The sequence below is a fragment of the Synchiropus splendidus genome, chromosome 2 (assembly GCF_027744825.2).
Source record: "Synchiropus splendidus isolate RoL2022-P1 chromosome 2, RoL_Sspl_1.0, whole genome shotgun sequence".
Lineage (NCBI taxonomy): Eukaryota > Metazoa > Chordata > Actinopteri > Syngnathiformes > Callionymidae > Synchiropus > Synchiropus splendidus.
In genome coordinates, this window is record NC_071335.1 from 36,697,146 (window position 1) to 36,713,384 (window position 16,239).

At 43.4% G+C, this 16,239-nt stretch overlaps 2 protein-coding genes across 8 annotated transcripts; one reads left to right on the forward strand and one right to left on the reverse strand.

The window, feature by feature from the left end:
• The first annotated feature begins 1,184 nt into the window (after nucleotides 1–1,184).
• On the forward strand, nucleotides 1,185–11,373 carry LOC128754471 (F-box only protein 10-like). 7 transcript variants are annotated; one of them, XM_053857110.1, is made up of 12 exons: nucleotides 2,773–2,968; nucleotides 3,099–3,163; nucleotides 3,260–3,885; nucleotides 4,074–4,871; nucleotides 4,948–5,097; nucleotides 5,287–5,423; nucleotides 6,771–6,841; nucleotides 6,931–7,083; nucleotides 7,157–7,492; nucleotides 7,594–7,901; nucleotides 9,565–9,752; nucleotides 10,545–11,373. In XM_053857110.1, the coding sequence occupies exons 2-12, from the start codon at nucleotides 3,103–3,105 to the stop codon at nucleotides 10,723–10,725; spliced, it is 3,009 nt and encodes a 1,002-aa protein (XP_053713085.1). In that variant the 5' UTR covers nucleotides 2,773–2,968; nucleotides 3,099–3,102; the 3' UTR covers nucleotides 10,726–11,373. The 7 variants fall into 7 exon arrangements, with proteins under 7 accessions (XP_053713088.1, XP_053713085.1, XP_053713084.1 ...); XM_053857109.1 differs by having other exon boundaries at nucleotides 7,591–7,901; nucleotides 10,545–11,365; XM_053857112.1 differs by having other exon boundaries at nucleotides 3,099–3,185; nucleotides 7,591–7,901; nucleotides 10,545–11,364.
• Nucleotides 11,154–15,938, reverse strand: LOC128754472 (DNA-directed RNA polymerase I subunit RPA49-like). Its single transcript, XM_053857116.1, has 12 exons — nucleotides 15,861–15,938; nucleotides 15,546–15,649; nucleotides 15,311–15,387; nucleotides 15,153–15,238; nucleotides 14,526–14,581; nucleotides 13,794–13,938; nucleotides 13,612–13,722; nucleotides 12,711–12,807; nucleotides 12,510–12,640; nucleotides 12,357–12,438; nucleotides 11,634–11,765; nucleotides 11,154–11,553 (listed from the first exon to the last, which is right to left on the reverse strand). Exons 1-12 carry the CDS (start codon nucleotides 15,934–15,936, stop codon nucleotides 11,394–11,396), a joined length of 1,257 nt encoding a protein of 418 aa, XP_053713091.1. The 5' UTR covers nucleotides 15,937–15,938; the 3' UTR covers nucleotides 11,154–11,393.
• Between the last annotated feature and the right edge of the window lie 301 nt (nucleotides 15,939–16,239).

The following is a 16,239-nucleotide window of genomic DNA, read 5'->3' on the forward strand; positions in this document are numbered from 1 at the left end:
CACCAGCTCCGAAACATTTGTCAATACTGAACCAGCGTCTCTTGTGTAGGTCTCATGAGAGCAGCTGTATCTGTGTCTGCGGTTGTGTCTTCTCCTGAGGCTCCGATCAAGCTCCAATACTGTGATACACACACATAAATTCAGACTTAAATATCACCGACGTTGGGTATTTTTTTACATGATAAATACATTCTTGTCATTAAAAGAATTACTACCAAATCTAATCATCATTTTTACATCATAGAAATTTGATTCCTTTGATGTAACATCCTACATTTGTCTTGTTTATGTTGTTGTTTAGGCTGCTTAAAGGCAGTGGGTGCCTTTTATGCAGCATGAACAGCTGTATAAAATGGAACTTGTACAGACAACAAGGCTATGTACTATAGTGTATATACTGCTGTCCATTCAAAGGAACACAATTTAACCCTTATATTATGTTGAAAAATAAATGACATTGATTATGTTGCGGTTTGACCCGCACTGTGTAAATCCACTCAAAACAGTCAAAAAACCAGATTGAGCCAATAACATCTTTATTTTAGATTATATAAACATTTGAATAAGAGACATACAACACATTTTCAATTTCAACACTATATTTGAGAACAACTTAAGTTTTTCCCTCCTCACGAACACTTTTATTTTCATTTAAGGAATTAATACAAACAGAAGTTCAATTTGTCACTTGATCCTTTTGAATTGAGCATTGATTTAATTTTAATGGTCCAATTAATATTGTAACTTGCCAAAGTTGATTTAAAGCTGAGGAATTGTGTTATTATATAGATTTCCTTGTGGAGTAATCAAAAGACTCAATGGAGATTGTTTATCCTATTCCATTTTAGTAGCATCATGGCAACGTTCAAGAGTTAAAAGAAACAGGTTTGAATTGCATGTTGATGCTCCTGATCATGGAGAAACATCCAGCTTCAAAACAGCACAACTGCAAGTGACAGAGCCAGAGCGTCCCTGTTTCCTTGGTGTGCTCAGTTTATAGAGCCTCTTCTCTGGGAGCCTCGGTCAGAGTGGACGGGTCTCTGGTCTTGGAAAGAAAGCCAGCTTGTAAATATTTAGCCACACTAGCGGGAATTTCCCATGTGATTTGTCTGTAAACAAAGTGTCCATTACACTGGCTACAGACCTCAGAGTTCATGCTGATAAACATGATGATAGCAGACTTGAATTGACAATGCCAATGAGGAATGAGGGGCAGTGATGATGCAGCAATGGAGAGAAAATAACAAAGTTGTTCACCCTGAATTATGAAATAGGGGGTGACCAGCATGACCAATGCCACTCACTTGAATCTTGTGGCTCCACCTGTGACACTGGAACTCCTCACACTTCAGCAGTGGCTGGACCGGGACCCAGAAGCTCTGAGGTTTGTTGCATCATTCTGATCAAGCTCAGATATTGTGATACATCTAAATCTAGAAGTTGTTCCAATTGAGAGCAAACTTAGTTTCAATTGTAAATCTGGTCACCCAGTCTTTGTAGGAGCTTTCTCCTTTGACTTATATAAATGTACAGTTCATTCAGATTAATATGACAGTAAGGAGTCTTCTATCACAGGCAGTATTTGGCACCGACAACAACGTGAAGAGTAAAATCAAAAGAGAAAACAGTTTTGACACAAGGAAGGAGCTCTGAAAACATGACACCGCAGCGTCAAGTTTCAGCGATACTCTGGCCTGTTGTTTGCTGCTCAGGTAAGGCGTAGATAACAGACACTCAACAGCGAGGAGGTGGAAACCAGGCGCTGGGAAAGTCAGGAGTGAATCATGGCCTGCTCACAATCTTGCTGCTGGGTTTTTTTATGCTCGAGCAGTAACATGAGAAACTGGAACTACTCAGCAGTCTACAGTAGCATCCATGTGACCACAGCGTTTAGGTGAGGCCACCCCAGATTGTTGAAATACAGGAAGTGCAGGAGGGAGAAAGTCTCTAACAACTTCTGGGAAGTGTCAGGAAAGTTGGAACACGCATGGGGAAGTAGGAGGAGCACAAGTGCGGATCCTTTTTTTTTGCCTCTTACGCATGTCTTTTGTGAGAAGTTGTGACTGCATTTACATTCTACTTGCATATTATAGCTTCCGGTGACGTTCCTTGTCAAGCCTCTACAAGCCTGCTGGATTTACTCTCACCTGTGTCTGTACTGCAACTCTGGAAGGTCTCCTCAGAATCGAATCACACACACTGCCTCACATAGTTTGGCTTGACATTTAGAGCTTTTCACTTTTTCTTTGGGTAACTGGTTCATACAGAATAGATCATACAGAATAGAGCCCCACTATGCATTCACTGAGAGAGACAACAACAAAAACATGAATTAGATTGTTTGCTATTTGAGTCTACAAAGGAGCGCTGTGTTATAACTGTCTTATATGTCTTCTTTTGAGACAAAAGCGCTTCATTTGATCGTAGAGAAGCCTCTCCTAACGAATATCTGCCGTCTGTGACGGCACGTGTGTGAAGACTTTGCAACACTCCCATCTGCTGACTAAAATAGATATTGCAAGTTCAAAGTGAACAATGAATAATTATAGCACGATGCCCAATCGACAAACATCATCGTTTATTTCTGGAGCAAACACTTCAAGTTAAATAATTCATTTTTTGTTTTCGTTCTACTTTATTCTATTCTGAGCACACGCGCACACATCATTGATGTTTATTACAATTTTAGGGAAAATATATGTCAGTATTCTGTGTCTCACTTTCCCCCGGATATAGACAAAAAGCTCTCTTATTGTGAAGTGTCGACTTCCGTCATCACCCTCATCGACGAAATATGAGTGTGCTGATTATGGAGTGCGTCTCCGCGGTTTTACAATGTTTACACGACGGACTGACTTGTGCTCCGTCGTCGCTTGGGTTTGGCATCTAGACAGTAGCGATATGACGTCACCGCTACCAATATTTAGCCCATGATGCTAACTTGATCATCCAGCTACACAGATGAGAGGTAAGGGTCGTGCTGGCGTCATGCTGCTGTGTTGCTCACAAGCCTCGAAACACATATCTAGTTGTTGTAAAAAGTGTTTTCATACGATGGTATACTAAAATCACGAGGGTTGGTTTTCATTGGTTCGCAGTTATATGACTGAGGAGGTGGTTAGAAGGATGCTTGAGATGGTGAACGACAAGTTTCCCTGCACTGGTGTGTTTTATAAACAAGCTAGGTTTGTTTTGCTGTCTTGTTTATTCGGCTTTAAATGGTTGCAGCTCACAGTTACTGTTTCTTTAACTCGTCCAGGTTCCCCTCCCACCGCGGACTTCCCAGTTCTCGCTGTTGCCATGGAGGTGGGCTGCCTGCCTGTGGAGCTGTGGAGGGTGATCTTGGCCTATCTCCCCCTCCCTGATCTGGGTCGATGCTGCCAGGTGTGTAGGTCCTGGAGGGAACTGGTCCTCTCCCTGGACAACACGCGTTGGAGACAACTCTGCCTGCGATGCCCTGAGTGCAGACATCCCAACTGGCCCAGTCAGCCTGAACAGGAGCCCCCTTCCTGGAGGGAGGCCCTCAAACTGCACACCATGGTAACCCGCACTTGGACTCAAAATGGACCCGATCACCAGGCGTCTGCCTGTCTACACCTTTTCAAACGTAGAAAGAATCGCAGAGTTTGGCATGTTGGTCCGGGGTGCGAGTATGAAACTGTGCGAGGTGCTCTTGGTATGGTCGGGCCGTATGACCGCCTGGTCCTCCATCCGGGGGTGTATGAGGAGCCTGCCGAAATCTTTCTGAAGGTGCCTGTGGAGCTGGTTGGGCTGGGGTCTCTTGGTGAAGTGTCTCTCCTGGTGTGCATGGAGCAACAATGCCCAACAGCCCGGCTGTGTAATCTGGTCTTTATGCCACCCTGGTTCTCAACTGTGGTCTACAAGGTAAAGTAATGACAAGCAAACGCATTCCCTCAATGAAGTCGAGGAACCTTTGGTTACTTCTAGTCAACCACATTTACTACATTTACTATTTACTATCAACAGATAGATTTTTTTGTGGAGTAATTTTATGAATCAACTGTCTCACTGCAAAAAATGTGTGATTTGAATGTTAAATGCTTCTGTTTCAGACATCATGGGGTCACGTCCAGCTTGATAACTGCAACTTCGAAGGGGCCCAACTGCAAGTCCGAGGGCCAGGAACCTGCCAGGCCCGCTTCTGCTCCTTCTCCCAGGGCAGCTCCGTTCATTTAGCCGGTGTTGTCCTCAGTTTATTCGACAGCTGCGACTTCTCTGGAAGTGACACAGCCTCCATTACCGTGGAGGGTCCTCTTGTTTCTGAAAGAAATTGGGCTTGTAAATATTTGGCCGCACTGGTGCGGAATTTCCCATGTGATTTGTCTGTAAACAAACCTCTCCGACACACTGGCCTGCAGGCTCAAGTTACCGCGGACCCTGAAGTTCATGGTGATAAAAAGGCTGATAGTAAAATCGAAGTCTGGCAGGGGAGGAATGACGCTGCGGGACAGTGCACGGTGATCGAAGACAGATGTAGCGATGGAGAGAAAAGTCTGGAGGAGGAAGACAGGGAGAAAATAAAGAAGTCGGTTACACTGAATTATAAAATACAGTGCGACCAGCATGGCCTATCCCACTTACTCAAGCCTGCCTCGGATGGCTCCTTACCTGTTGCCTCAACCCCTGAGCCCCCATCTGTGACACTGGAACTCCTCACACTCCAGCAGGAACTAGACAGGGACCCAGAAGCTCTGCGGTTTGTTACCTCAGTTCTCGGCTGCATCGTCCGCCGCTCTCTTTTCAGAGATGGAAAAGGTGGTGTCTATCTCTCCAACTACGCACAGGCACGACTGGAGGACAATATTTTCCGTGGACTGAACTACGGCGTCCGCTGTATACAGAACTCTGTTGTAAATATCTCTTCCTCCAATAGTTGGTCTCTAAAGGTTTTCATGTTATTCAAGGACATGTGTTTTTCCCCCTCAGATTGTGATGCTTAGAAATGAAGTGTGCAAGTGCCGAGCATCGGGCGTCTTCCTGCGACTCTCTGCTCAAGGATTCATCGCTGAAAATGACATCCACTCCAACGGGGAGGCGGGACTTGACATCCGCAAGGGGGCGAACCCTATCATCGTGGTGGGTAACCACTATCAAACGCGTGTGTGATTCAGAACATTGGCGACATAACACAAGATTCAAGAGGTCTGACGACAAATGACTGTGTCCAACATCTGTGTCCCAATGTTCCACTTGTTCCACAAAAGTGATAACAATAATAATTTAGCTCTGTAATTTTACTCATATAACATAATTTTCCTTCCTCAGTGTAACAAAATCCACAGTGGGCTACGATCCGGTGTTGTTGTCCTCGGCAATGGAAAGGGCTCAGTTCGGAGCAATCGCATTTACAACAATAAGGAGGCTGGAGTATACATTCTCTTCGGTGGGAATCCTGTTGTCAGGTAAGTCAAGGAGTCCTTTGCTTTCAGGCTCATTGTGCGGAGCGGCTTTGTGGAATGGTGAGCAGATCACAAGTTATTAACCAGGCTCTCTTCACATGCTTGACTAAGTGATATCTTTGATGGGGTGTTTGTGTGGTGTCAGGTTTGTGCTTGTCTTTGTCTCATCTGACTGAGGCATCTGAAGACCTCTCCAGTCTCATCCGCCTTGTGTTGCTCTCTCTCCTTGTCCTTCATGGATAATATATAAATCAAGTAGTTGATGGCAACCTTCTCCTCTGAGAAGCAGTGGCTTTACTCCTCGACTCCTCAGTTTTGTACGCCACCCAAGCAAGCACTGCTGGTTCACTTCATCCTATTTTTGGCTGCAAAGGCACCTCTATTTAATGTTTTTACACAAATTGTCCAATACAATTATCACATTACATGTAGGGCAGTGCAGTTATGGCAAAAATCATAGTCAGGAATAGTTTGATTCAAATTGAAATCGCCGTTATTTTTAACTTTATTGAATATTAAATCAAATAAATGACATAAAAATGACAACATATGAAAAAAAAACTTTTTTTTTTGTGCCTTTGAGGGTTAAAGGAGTCACAAAAACTAGGGATGGGACTTTAGGAGATAAATTTTGATTAATTACAGAAAAGAATAGTAACTGATGTAAATAACAGATTCATTGTGTGTGGACTACTACGAAAACATCAAAACAGCCATGATGATGGACAGTAAACTAGACTGCATTGATGGATGAAGAAAGTAAGTTTACTTCAGCATAGAGGATAGCACACGTCAAGGAACGTAGAGCTTTATCACTGCAGCACTTCCACTCTGATGTTGACGCGTGTGCTCACAGCTTCAACTTCATTTTGATCAGTCTTGTAATAAATATTGGAATGTGATTATAAAACCTCTATTTTCCAATGGAGTCCAACAAAGCCCTATGACACATGTGGAACATCAAGCTGCTTTTGAAGATAGAAGCTGTGCTGCCTCACCATCTCAGCTCTGTGGAGCGGCCGCTACTGTCCGTCCTGTTAGAATGTCGAATGGTGAAAGTGAGTGTTTGGCTGATGTCCACTTATCTACGCACGTGTGATTAAATACAAAACAACTGTTGGTGTCGGGGGGTGGGCCGGAGCACCACAGGGGAGATTGTAAGCAATACGTGAGTGGGGTGTGCAGGACATCAATCATTTTATAACAGTCATCTCGATTCATAATCCAGGGAAGCCATCATCCATATCGCTTTTCGATGAATTGCACGGCCTTAGTTTCCTGCCGGCAGAGCTTTGCGTAGCATTTATTAATGGCTGTGTTTTCGTTTTTTTGTTTTGTTTTTCATTGAAGTGGAAACCATATCTCTCAAGGCCTGGCCGCAGGTATTGCCATAAACGAGAATGGAAGAGGAATAATAGTAGGTGTGTGACTTGGTATTTAAAATGATAATACTTTTGAAGATTGAAGAAGAGCACCACTTGTGAGTATCTGATGCACATTTTTGTTGTAGAGAATGTCATCAAAAAGAACCAGTGGGGTGGCGTGGACATCCGTCGAGGGGGAGACCCCATCCTGAGGAACAACTACATCTGTAACGGATACTCAGATGGTGTTGTGGTGGGAGAGCGAGGCCGTGGGCTGATAGAAGGCAACCACGTGTACTGTATGACGCGTTTCAGTATTTGTTCATACTGCTTTTGAATTTATTTGTAATTCCTGCTTTTATTGTTGTGAAGGCAACAAAGGCTGTGGCGTGTGGGTGATGTCCTCCAGCCTTCCACAGCTCCTGGGAAACTTCATCACCCATAACTGCATGTATGGATTGGCAGTGTTCTGCAGGAAGGACATGGAGAACATTGAGGCTCGGGAGGGGAACTGGAATGGCCAGGAATGGATAGGAAGAGATGAAATTGGAGTGGAAGAAGAAGGACGAGAAGAACAAGAAAATATGCATGAGGAGAGGGAACTGTTCGCCTGGGAGAATGATGAGGACAGTGAGGATGAGCACAACTCAAGCAGCCGTTCTGTCAGTGTGGCCCTGGTCGAGAACAACTGCCTGAGTTACAACGGCGGTGAGAGACTCTGCTGATTTTGACTCTGATCCTGAATTTGAACTTGATGTTTGAAACTGATGGTCTCTTTGTATTTCTAATCTGAACAATATGTGCAGCAGTCGGGCTTTATGTGAAGAGCAGTGAACCACTCAACGTGTTTGCCAACATGGTGAACAACAATCGGGGGACTGGCATCGGAGTGCTGCAGAGCTGCCAGCTGACCCGACTGGTTACCAACTGCATCCTCAAGAATGGCAGAGGTGGCGTGACAGTGGAGAAGGACTGCCGTGTGGAACTGCGTGGTAATGGCGTTTATGATAACAGCAACCACGGCATTCACTTCCTTGGCAACGGGCAGATTGTGGAGAATGATGTCATTGGAAACGGTGGCTGTGGTATTCAAGTGGCTGGAAATATTGATGTTAAGGTGAGGCACGCTGACTTACAATTCTTTATAGTGTCAAGGAATGTGCCTTATGGGGATGACATGACAGGTGTAACCAGATATGTGCAGTAAAGAGTTCTGCTTTGACTGGTCAAAGCCTGCCGCAATGTGAACAAGTAACATCATGCTTACAGCCGGGATCCAACCAACCGGTCGTAAGTCAGATTGGACGTAAGTGGAATGCCATTCAAAATAGCCGACGCAAGGCTTATAGCTACTACTGTAGTGGTAGATGGCTGTGTGAGAGTGAGATGCTGGGATACTGTGCTGCCCTAACTGTTGTACGCGGTACCGGGCTGCTACTTGCTGCAGTGCCAGACATTGAATTAAAAAAAAAAATCATCTGCTGGCCGTAGTCGTAAGTTTGATGTTACTTCTACTAATAACTAACTTGTAGCGCCTTGTTATTGTATCTATGGTTGAGTGTCTGCTGAAAAGATGTGGTGTAATGCTATGAACCACATAGATCACGGATACAGGCGAGGGGAATCAGTTTCTGCCGGGAGTATTAAGCTCTCTGCATTGAGAGGAGCCAGATGCCTCCTGCAATCTCCCTGAGGAGGAGTTTGAAACATGTCAATGTGGGGGGAGGCCATGGCACAGACCCAGGACGCAATGAAGAGATTATATACCACCTGTGTGGACTCCTCCAGTATCTGAGACTTGTGTTCAGTACCACACATTTTCATACGGGAAACTGATAAGAAATGATATTAGAAGTTACTCGGTACTCAATTACAGCTAAAACTAAGGATGCAAATAAATCTGTACTTTGATTTTCTGAGGGAAAAAAACTATTGATCAATCATGATGAAGCTCTCCAAAGATTTCAGACTTCCCGTTCATATTTTGACATAGTTGGGGAGAGGGTTACGCAAAGCTGTGTATGGATGAAGAGGTGGAACTGTACATGGCATCATTTTATTTTTAAGGCATTAAAAAGCCCAGTAGTGAGTGGAATTTGAAGGAGAAAACTACCTGACAAGATTCTCAGTAGACAGTGTTGACGCATTAGGCTTTCTCTTGGATCCAATGTTGCCCCTGCCTGTGGCAGTATTTCCAGATCTTCCAAAAGAATGATTGGGATTGGGATGAGGACACGCTGGCGTGGCTATCATTAGCTCTTTTTGTTTCCCCACTGGTGGTGTTATTTGGAAGACATAGACCTGCTCAGTTACTACAGTAATGAATTAACAATAATGAATAACTGTGGCGTAGTACAGTTTTTTGTCAAAACACCTAGGAAGGCTACAAACAAAACATTGTGAATTTTATCTCCAGAAAGTCACCCTGGCGGCTCCAGGCAGGGATTTAGTCCTGGTTAGAAAACTGGTTCTGACAATCAATCAATCATGCAAGGCCCGGACTTATTCACTATTGAAACAGATTTTCTAACCAGTGTTAGAAAGACATGAACGGCATATTTTTTGTTGACTGTACATGGAACAATCTGTCATTGTTGCTGGGTGTTTTAATGAGTGAGGATAAGCACAGAAGCTTCTTCCCTCTTCGATATTAACATCTGGAGCGTCAAAAACATTTGTATTGAACGTGGCCATTCTGTTGTCATAACCCTGTACGGTGTACTCTGTGAATTACACTGTGAGCATAAAGTGATCGAAATGGTCTTTTGCTATTATTCCAGCTTCTGCGTAACCGTGTGCAACCATGTCAAGGCTGTGGCGTCTCTGTTTCCGGGCCAGTTAAGGGAGCTGTTCGTGACAATCAACTATTCCAAGGTCATCCAGGACACAAAAACAATCTTCTGCTGGCTGATCCTGCAAATGATACCTGTGTCATACGCAACAACAGTATTTTCACGCACGACAGTAGGTCAGTCATCTCCTTCAACTTTTCTTTTCCCCACTCCATTTCAATGTCTGTCCACCAGCCAAGGCCTTTTCCATCTTAAGCCTCAACAGTGGATCAGACCGATCACTTTTCGAAGCACATTCTTAGGAATTTGCTTGCATGCAGTCTGTCTGTCTGTCCCTCTCTATCATGTAATGGAAACAGTCTTTAAGTATCCGTTACTACTTAAAAAACAGTTGTATGTGCTAAAATGTTTACAAAACACTTCCTCAGCACATGCAGACTGTTGAATTTCTGGAAGGCGCTTTCTTCCAGTTCATAAACTTTAAATGAAGAGCCGGAGTAATGAGTCGACCAAACTCGCGCAGCTTTTATGAAAAGGAGAGAATTGAGTGAAAACTGAATGTGGGAGTTGGAATGAGATGAGGAGGGCTTATGTTGTTGTGCTGAGCAAAACTACAGGCATCCACTGAGGCTGTAGTTGAGGGTGGGTTTGTTTCGCCAATGCTAGTCAAATGTTTCTATAAGGCAAAATTTGACTGGTGAATTTAATTAGCCTTTTTCATAACATGCTAGTGGCTAATATTCAATCTACATGCTGCACAGGTTTCAGATGCTTTAGATACACCAGCAGCCATGATAGTATGTGCTATAATAGTAATGCGTTGTTGGACATCTGTATAGACACGTCTTGAAGTGGGTGGTTAAAATAATTCAAGCCCTTTTTCCCTGTCTCATTTTCTGTTATATTTTATGTCCAACATTATGAAACAAAGTTGCAACTTTCATTCCTGCGTGGTGTGTGTTTTGCAGCTGTGCATCTGCTCCTGCCTGGATTTTGAAAAACCCTCTTCCTCGCCCCCTGCCTAGTTCCATGGCTGGCCTCTCCTCTTCTCAATATCCTTCCCGACTTGGCAACTCTGTGACAAACCGCATCAGTGCGACGGTGGAGAGTGGTTGCCATGGCGGCAGTGTATTCTGCTGCATTCTATGAGAACAAAAGCACCTAAACATACAGTGAGACTTCGCCTTAAGGTCAACACGATTACGAAAATACTCACACGATACCTCTTTGACCTGATCGGACAAATGAGTTCAAAAAGAAATGAATGTGCCAATTAGAAATACTGCAGGGAGCTAGTTCTCGTTTGAGAAGTTTTTATTGTTTAACTGCCACATCACTGATCAGTGTGAGCTTTAGAATGAATGTCCTCTGAGTGGTATTAACAAAAGCTTTAATCATCTTCTCCTGCATGCACTTTTACTGGGCCTAATAGTCAAAGGCATCAAAATGTCTGCTCCCTCTGTGCTACTAAGTATAACTGTGCCTTTCATGGACTTTTTGTGTATATGCAACAGAGCAGAGCCAAACTTTTTCTACCCCAAACATTTTCCATTCGAGTGTAAAGATAAAGTCTGAACTTTTAATGGAGGAATTTCAGCATATTTATTCCAAAACCGCACATACTCAGTGGAATAGTGTCAGTGTGCAATATGTGACGTGTACAGATAAGCGTGGATGTTTCACTGCTTTGCTGAGAGTCCTGTCATTTGAATGTTGGTAGCTTTATTGGGTGAAGAACCTCCAGATGTGTCACCTTTTTATTTCTTTAATAAAGGTGTGATTCAACTTTGTCTTTCTTTACAGAACCACAAGTTCCTCTAGGACATCTTTTTGCGTTTTCGTCCCTCCTTGAAATGGTCGTATTTAAGCAGAGGTAAAACTAGTGAGGCCGTCCTGTGTTCTGCCAGCCTTTCCTCTCCTGTTTTGTGAGACATTTTGTTGAGAGTCAGGCCCATTGATTTCGCCATTTCAACTAGCCTGGAAGAAAAGCAAAGATCTGTTATAACGCCACTATTTCATGTGAACTGGCTCGACGGAAAGAGAACTTTATTTCTTACTTGGTCTCGCTGATTCCCAAGTCACAGTGCAGTAAGGTGAGATCTGCAGTCATGTGACCCATGTGCAGCAAGAGAGCCAGACAGAACGTTGCCAACTTGGACTGCATTGTGGAAGACACCATGTTCTGGACTCTGAATGGCACATAAGAAAGTGTCATCAAAAAAAAAGCCTCTTAACTCCATATCACAAATGACAAACCTTAAACTTAAGTTGTCAAACCAAAACAATACTCCGATTGTTTGTCTACAAACTTCAGTTTATGAGGAGGCATATCAAACTCAAGGCCTTGGGGCCACATTCAGACGTGATAAAATATACATGCATCAAATCTTGTCTCCTGCCACTCATACTACATGTCCCACAATACAGTACAACAACTGAATCTTTCGAATGTAAATAAAATGAGAAAATGGTTTATATTATGTCTAAAGACAGCAAGCACCAATGTAAATTCAACAACTCTAAAATGTTGAGTGAACGCCAAGTCCCCACAGTGAGCTAAGAAAGGATATATATACTAGTTACATGGATGTTCATTGATGTTCTATGAGTACATGCAGATCCCTGTAAGAGACTTGGCTCTTGGTTTAACTCTTTCAGGCATCAAATCTTCACCAAAAGATCTTTATAGCCCAACTGGGGGAAGGGCTAGCTGCCTATAAAAAGCTGGGGCACAGAAACTTCGCTCCGTCACCATAAGGATTTGAGTTTGATAACCTTACCTTCCATTCTTAAAGGATTCCACGGTGAAATTCCTTAGAATTTTGTTCTGGATGATGCGAGGGCAGCCCTCCTCCTGACCGACTGTCAAAACACATTCATTGTAAATATCTTGACCGTGTTCTGAGGTTATCATTCATCTGACGTCGACTCACATTTGCGGCTAATGCTTTTCTGTCGCGACAGTTTGAGCAGCAGAGACAGGTAAAAGGAACAGCGGGATATTCTCTCCTGGGCTTTAGTGGCTGTAGGGAGGTTCTCCAAGTGGGCCACAACACTGAGGCAACTGAACACATACAGCTTTAAAAACGAGAAACGCATCAGAGGAAACGTATTGAGTTGGTCAGGCCTCTCACTTTCGTTCATCCTTCATCTTCTGCAGCTCTTCAGGGGTGAGTGACAGCAGCTTTGATCCAGCTTGTTCAAGAGCTTCAAACTCAGCGGGACTCAGAACTGACACCAGCATTAAGGTTCAACTTCGTTCTTCAAGTCTTGTTTTAACTCTAAATGACTGTAGAATCCAGACTTTTAGCAAAAGCCCATCACGTTTACCCTCGTGTGACTGAGCCCTCAGTGCCATTTGGCTCAGCACACTTTGATCACTACCTTCTTTTTCTTTTGGCTCCTCAGTGCCACCGTTTCCAAACCATACAACATTACTGGCCTGACCACCGTTTTGTACACCTTTCCTTTCATCATTGCCGACACCCTTTTGTTAGACAGCGCACCTGACACTTTTCTCCAATGATTCCATCCTGCCTGCACCCGCTTCCTCACATCTTTCTCACACTCTCCATCGCCCTGGACAGTTGAGCCTAAGTACTTAAAATCCACCACCTTCTTTATCTCTGCATCCTGTAACTTCACCTGTCCACTTGGGTCCCTCTCATTCACACACATGTATTCCGTCTTACTGCGACTAACCTTCATTTCTCTCCTTCAAGGCACACCGTCACCTCTCTGACTTATCTTACACTTGCTCTCTGCTCTCACCACAAATCACAATGTCATCTGCAAACATCATCATCCAAGGGGCTTCTTATCTAACCTCATCTGTCAACCTGTCCATCACCATGGGAAACAAGAAGGGGCTCAGAGCCAAGCCTTGGTGCAGTCCCACCTCCACCTTGAACTCCTCTGTGTCACCTGCAGCACCGTCTTACATCTGGCATACATATCCTGCACCACTCGAACATACAATATTTAGTGCGAAACCACCCGGGGTCTTCTGATATCCCCAGACTGAGGGAAGGATACGCTCGTCGAAATCGTAGACATCCTCGGGTTTCTCTGCGTCAGCATTGCAGGGAGGCAGGTGGAGCAGGTGGTCAGCCTGAGACTCGGAGTCAGCCACTTCCTGCCTCAAAACTAAAGGAGACACAAACAAGAGCTCACACTGACATGAAACCAACAACTGCACTACAGAATATAAAACTTGCCTTCCAAGCCCCTCTCGCTGATCACCGTGTTCGCAGCCTTGGTCACTGCATGCTGTAGAGTTTCATTGCCTACCCTGTTCAGCCTCCGCGAGCTCAGCGCTCTCTTCTGCTTGGTGGTGCCAAATGCCTCAATAAGAGAGTCCACCTAGAGGGAATGCAATACATTAGCTTTGCTTATTGCTTGTATTTCACCTTATTTACCAGGCATCAGCTTGACTCATTTGCATAAGAGAACCTTGCCCCTACAGTTCACTGAAACCTGCCCCACCTTTGTGGCATTAAGGTATTACAGTAAACAGTATGACAGTTACAGACTTCTGTTATCATTATTGAAGCTATGGAGAGAGAATCACTTCATTTTGAATTGTTCAACCATTTCTGCTGTGATTTATAAACATAAAACTGACATGTCTTGGTCAAAAACCTGACTTAAGAGTTAGAAGGGCATTTTGTGCATGAACTAGGATGTGACAAAACACTAAAATGTAAAATATGGTCCGCACAAAACCATCGTGAGGACTGTATGACTTTGTGGAGACATTTGGCTGGTCCCCATGAGGTGAAGCCTTAATTTGAGGATGAAAGACTTCAAAATAACTCATTATAATTGGTTTCAGTTTGGTTCAGAGTTCTGGTTAAGGTGAGCCATTTGTTTTGGATGGTTAGGTTTATGGGGAGAGGATGGGAAATGTCCCCACACAGCATAAAAACAAGATATGTGTGCGTTCATACCTTGTCTCTGTAAGACCTTGTCTCGTCCTTGTTCTTCTCTGTCTGGGTCGTCTCTCCTGAGGGAGTGAAAGTTATTGCATGTGACACCTTGAAGCTGAACATTCGCAGAGTACATTGTCAAAAATGGTCTTGTCCAACACAAGTCAGAATGTCTGCTCAACAATACCTAATGTAAATTTTTCAATTCATAGGAAGCAAACAGACAGATGTGTTGTCATAAATGTGTTTAACATGGGTCTTTAAATAATTCTAAAAAGCTTTTAACTCTAAATGTCACTTTGGTTGGGACAATTGAGTCAGCTTGGTTAAGTGTTGTCCACTAGTGTACTAATGTGACACTGTTGTTCCGTTCTATTAGTTTAAACTCACACAGAAGCAAGAAGGTCATCCTCTGTTTTCACTTAACGTGAAGAACACTACAGTGTGTTAAACCCAAGGTCATGCTCGAAGAACACTTGGTGTTCTAGATGCAGATTGTTGCAGCCGTATCTCATCATCTAATGGGAATTGTGCATTTATAATACATTATTAATATTATTCATTGTTTGTGCTACCATTAAAGAAGTTATTTACAGATGCAGGAATGCTGAATAAGGGAGTGTGAGGTGTATTTCCAACACATCTCACCTGGTATGACTGGGCACATGTTGAATATCTGGGCATTGTGCAGCTCCATCGTCATGGTCTTTTTGTTCAACACCCCAACATAGTACCTGAAACAGAAACAGTCTTCATTTAGTTTTCTTTTATTACTTTAAAAAGTTCAATAAGACATGTACACATACTTGCAGAGATTGTTGCACTTTAGTTCTGCTGTTCCAAAATTCTGTCCAGCATATGCTAATCTGTCTGTTTCAGCAACCTAGCCAGGAAAAGCAAGCAAACATTTAGAGTCGTCTCAATGTTAGGTTATATGAAAACCTAAAAATATGAAAAACCTAAAGATACTATTGGTCATTTGCTGTCATCATTCAACTCATTAACATTTAAGTGTGCTTTTGTTTGAGTGCGTGTGTATACCAGGATTCTCCTGCGCTTTTTTCTGGGGTTGGTCTCATCCGTGTCCTTGTAAAAGGAAAACGCCAGTTTCTCTGCATTTTTGACGTTGCCATTTGAAAAGCGAACTGAAAAGTAATGACAAGAAAGGATTACTGAATTCGAACGGCGAATATATTGACAACGTGGGCATACTTTTGTTCTGTTTAAAACGTATTTATGAGCACGTGTTTCATATATGTGGCCTCCGATAATAACGTGGTAACGGTAGCGCAGAGTTTTGATATCTAAGTATTCGTCTTGGCGTTATTTATGCCGTCAACACGTTCATGAAGTTACCTATAGCTGCTTTTTCGGTCTCAGTTTCTTCCTTACAGCACATGAGCGAGCAGGAGGCAGCCATGCTTGTTGACATGTGTAGCGACACACAGGAAGTGCTCTAAGACGCTTCCGTCATACACTTAGGACGCTTCCTAACCAAATAAAGAAAATCAAAGCTAAAGAGAATCTAGATCACCCATTGAGGTGCTATTGATCTTGCGTTTTTTTTTCTTAGTAATATGAAAGTCGAGATTCATACTCACTATTGAGCAGTGTGTATCATGCATGCAACTTCCGGTTTGCCCTTTCTAAGTAAAACATGACGCGCGGTGACTCGTGTTGCTTCAGCAAATCTGCTCTACATGGTAACTTGACCACCAGCATTGTATTATGTGTT

What these genes read in the sequence shown, in the direction of transcription:
- LOC128754471 (XM_053857109.1), top strand. Translation starts at nt 3,103, where the DNA reads ATGACTGAGGAGGTGGTTAGAAGGATGCTTGAGATGGTGAACGACAAG. An exon ending in CGACAAGTTTCCCTGCACTG is followed by an intron (nt 3,164 to 3,259) that starts GTGTGTTTTATA and finishes TAACTCGTCCAG; the next exon opens with GTTCCCCTCCCACCGCGGAC. An exon ending in CTGGAAATATTGATGTTAAG is followed by an intron (nt 7,902 to 9,564) that starts GTGAGGCACGCT and finishes CTATTATTCCAG; the next exon opens with CTTCTGCGTAACCGTGTGCA.
- LOC128754472 (XM_053857116.1), bottom strand. Translation starts at nt 15,936, where the DNA reads ATGTCAACAAGCATGGCTGCCTCCTGCTCGCTCATGTGCTGTAAGGAA. An exon ending in CAAGGTCTTACAGAGACAAG is followed by an intron (nt 13,939 to 14,525) that starts GTATGAACGCAC and finishes CATTCCCTCTAG; the next exon opens with GTGGACTCTCTTATTGAGGC. An exon ending in GAATCCTTTAAGAATGGAAG is followed by an intron (nt 11,766 to 12,356) that starts GTAAGGTTATCA and finishes TGTGCCATTCAG; the next exon opens with AGTCCAGAACATGGTGTCTT.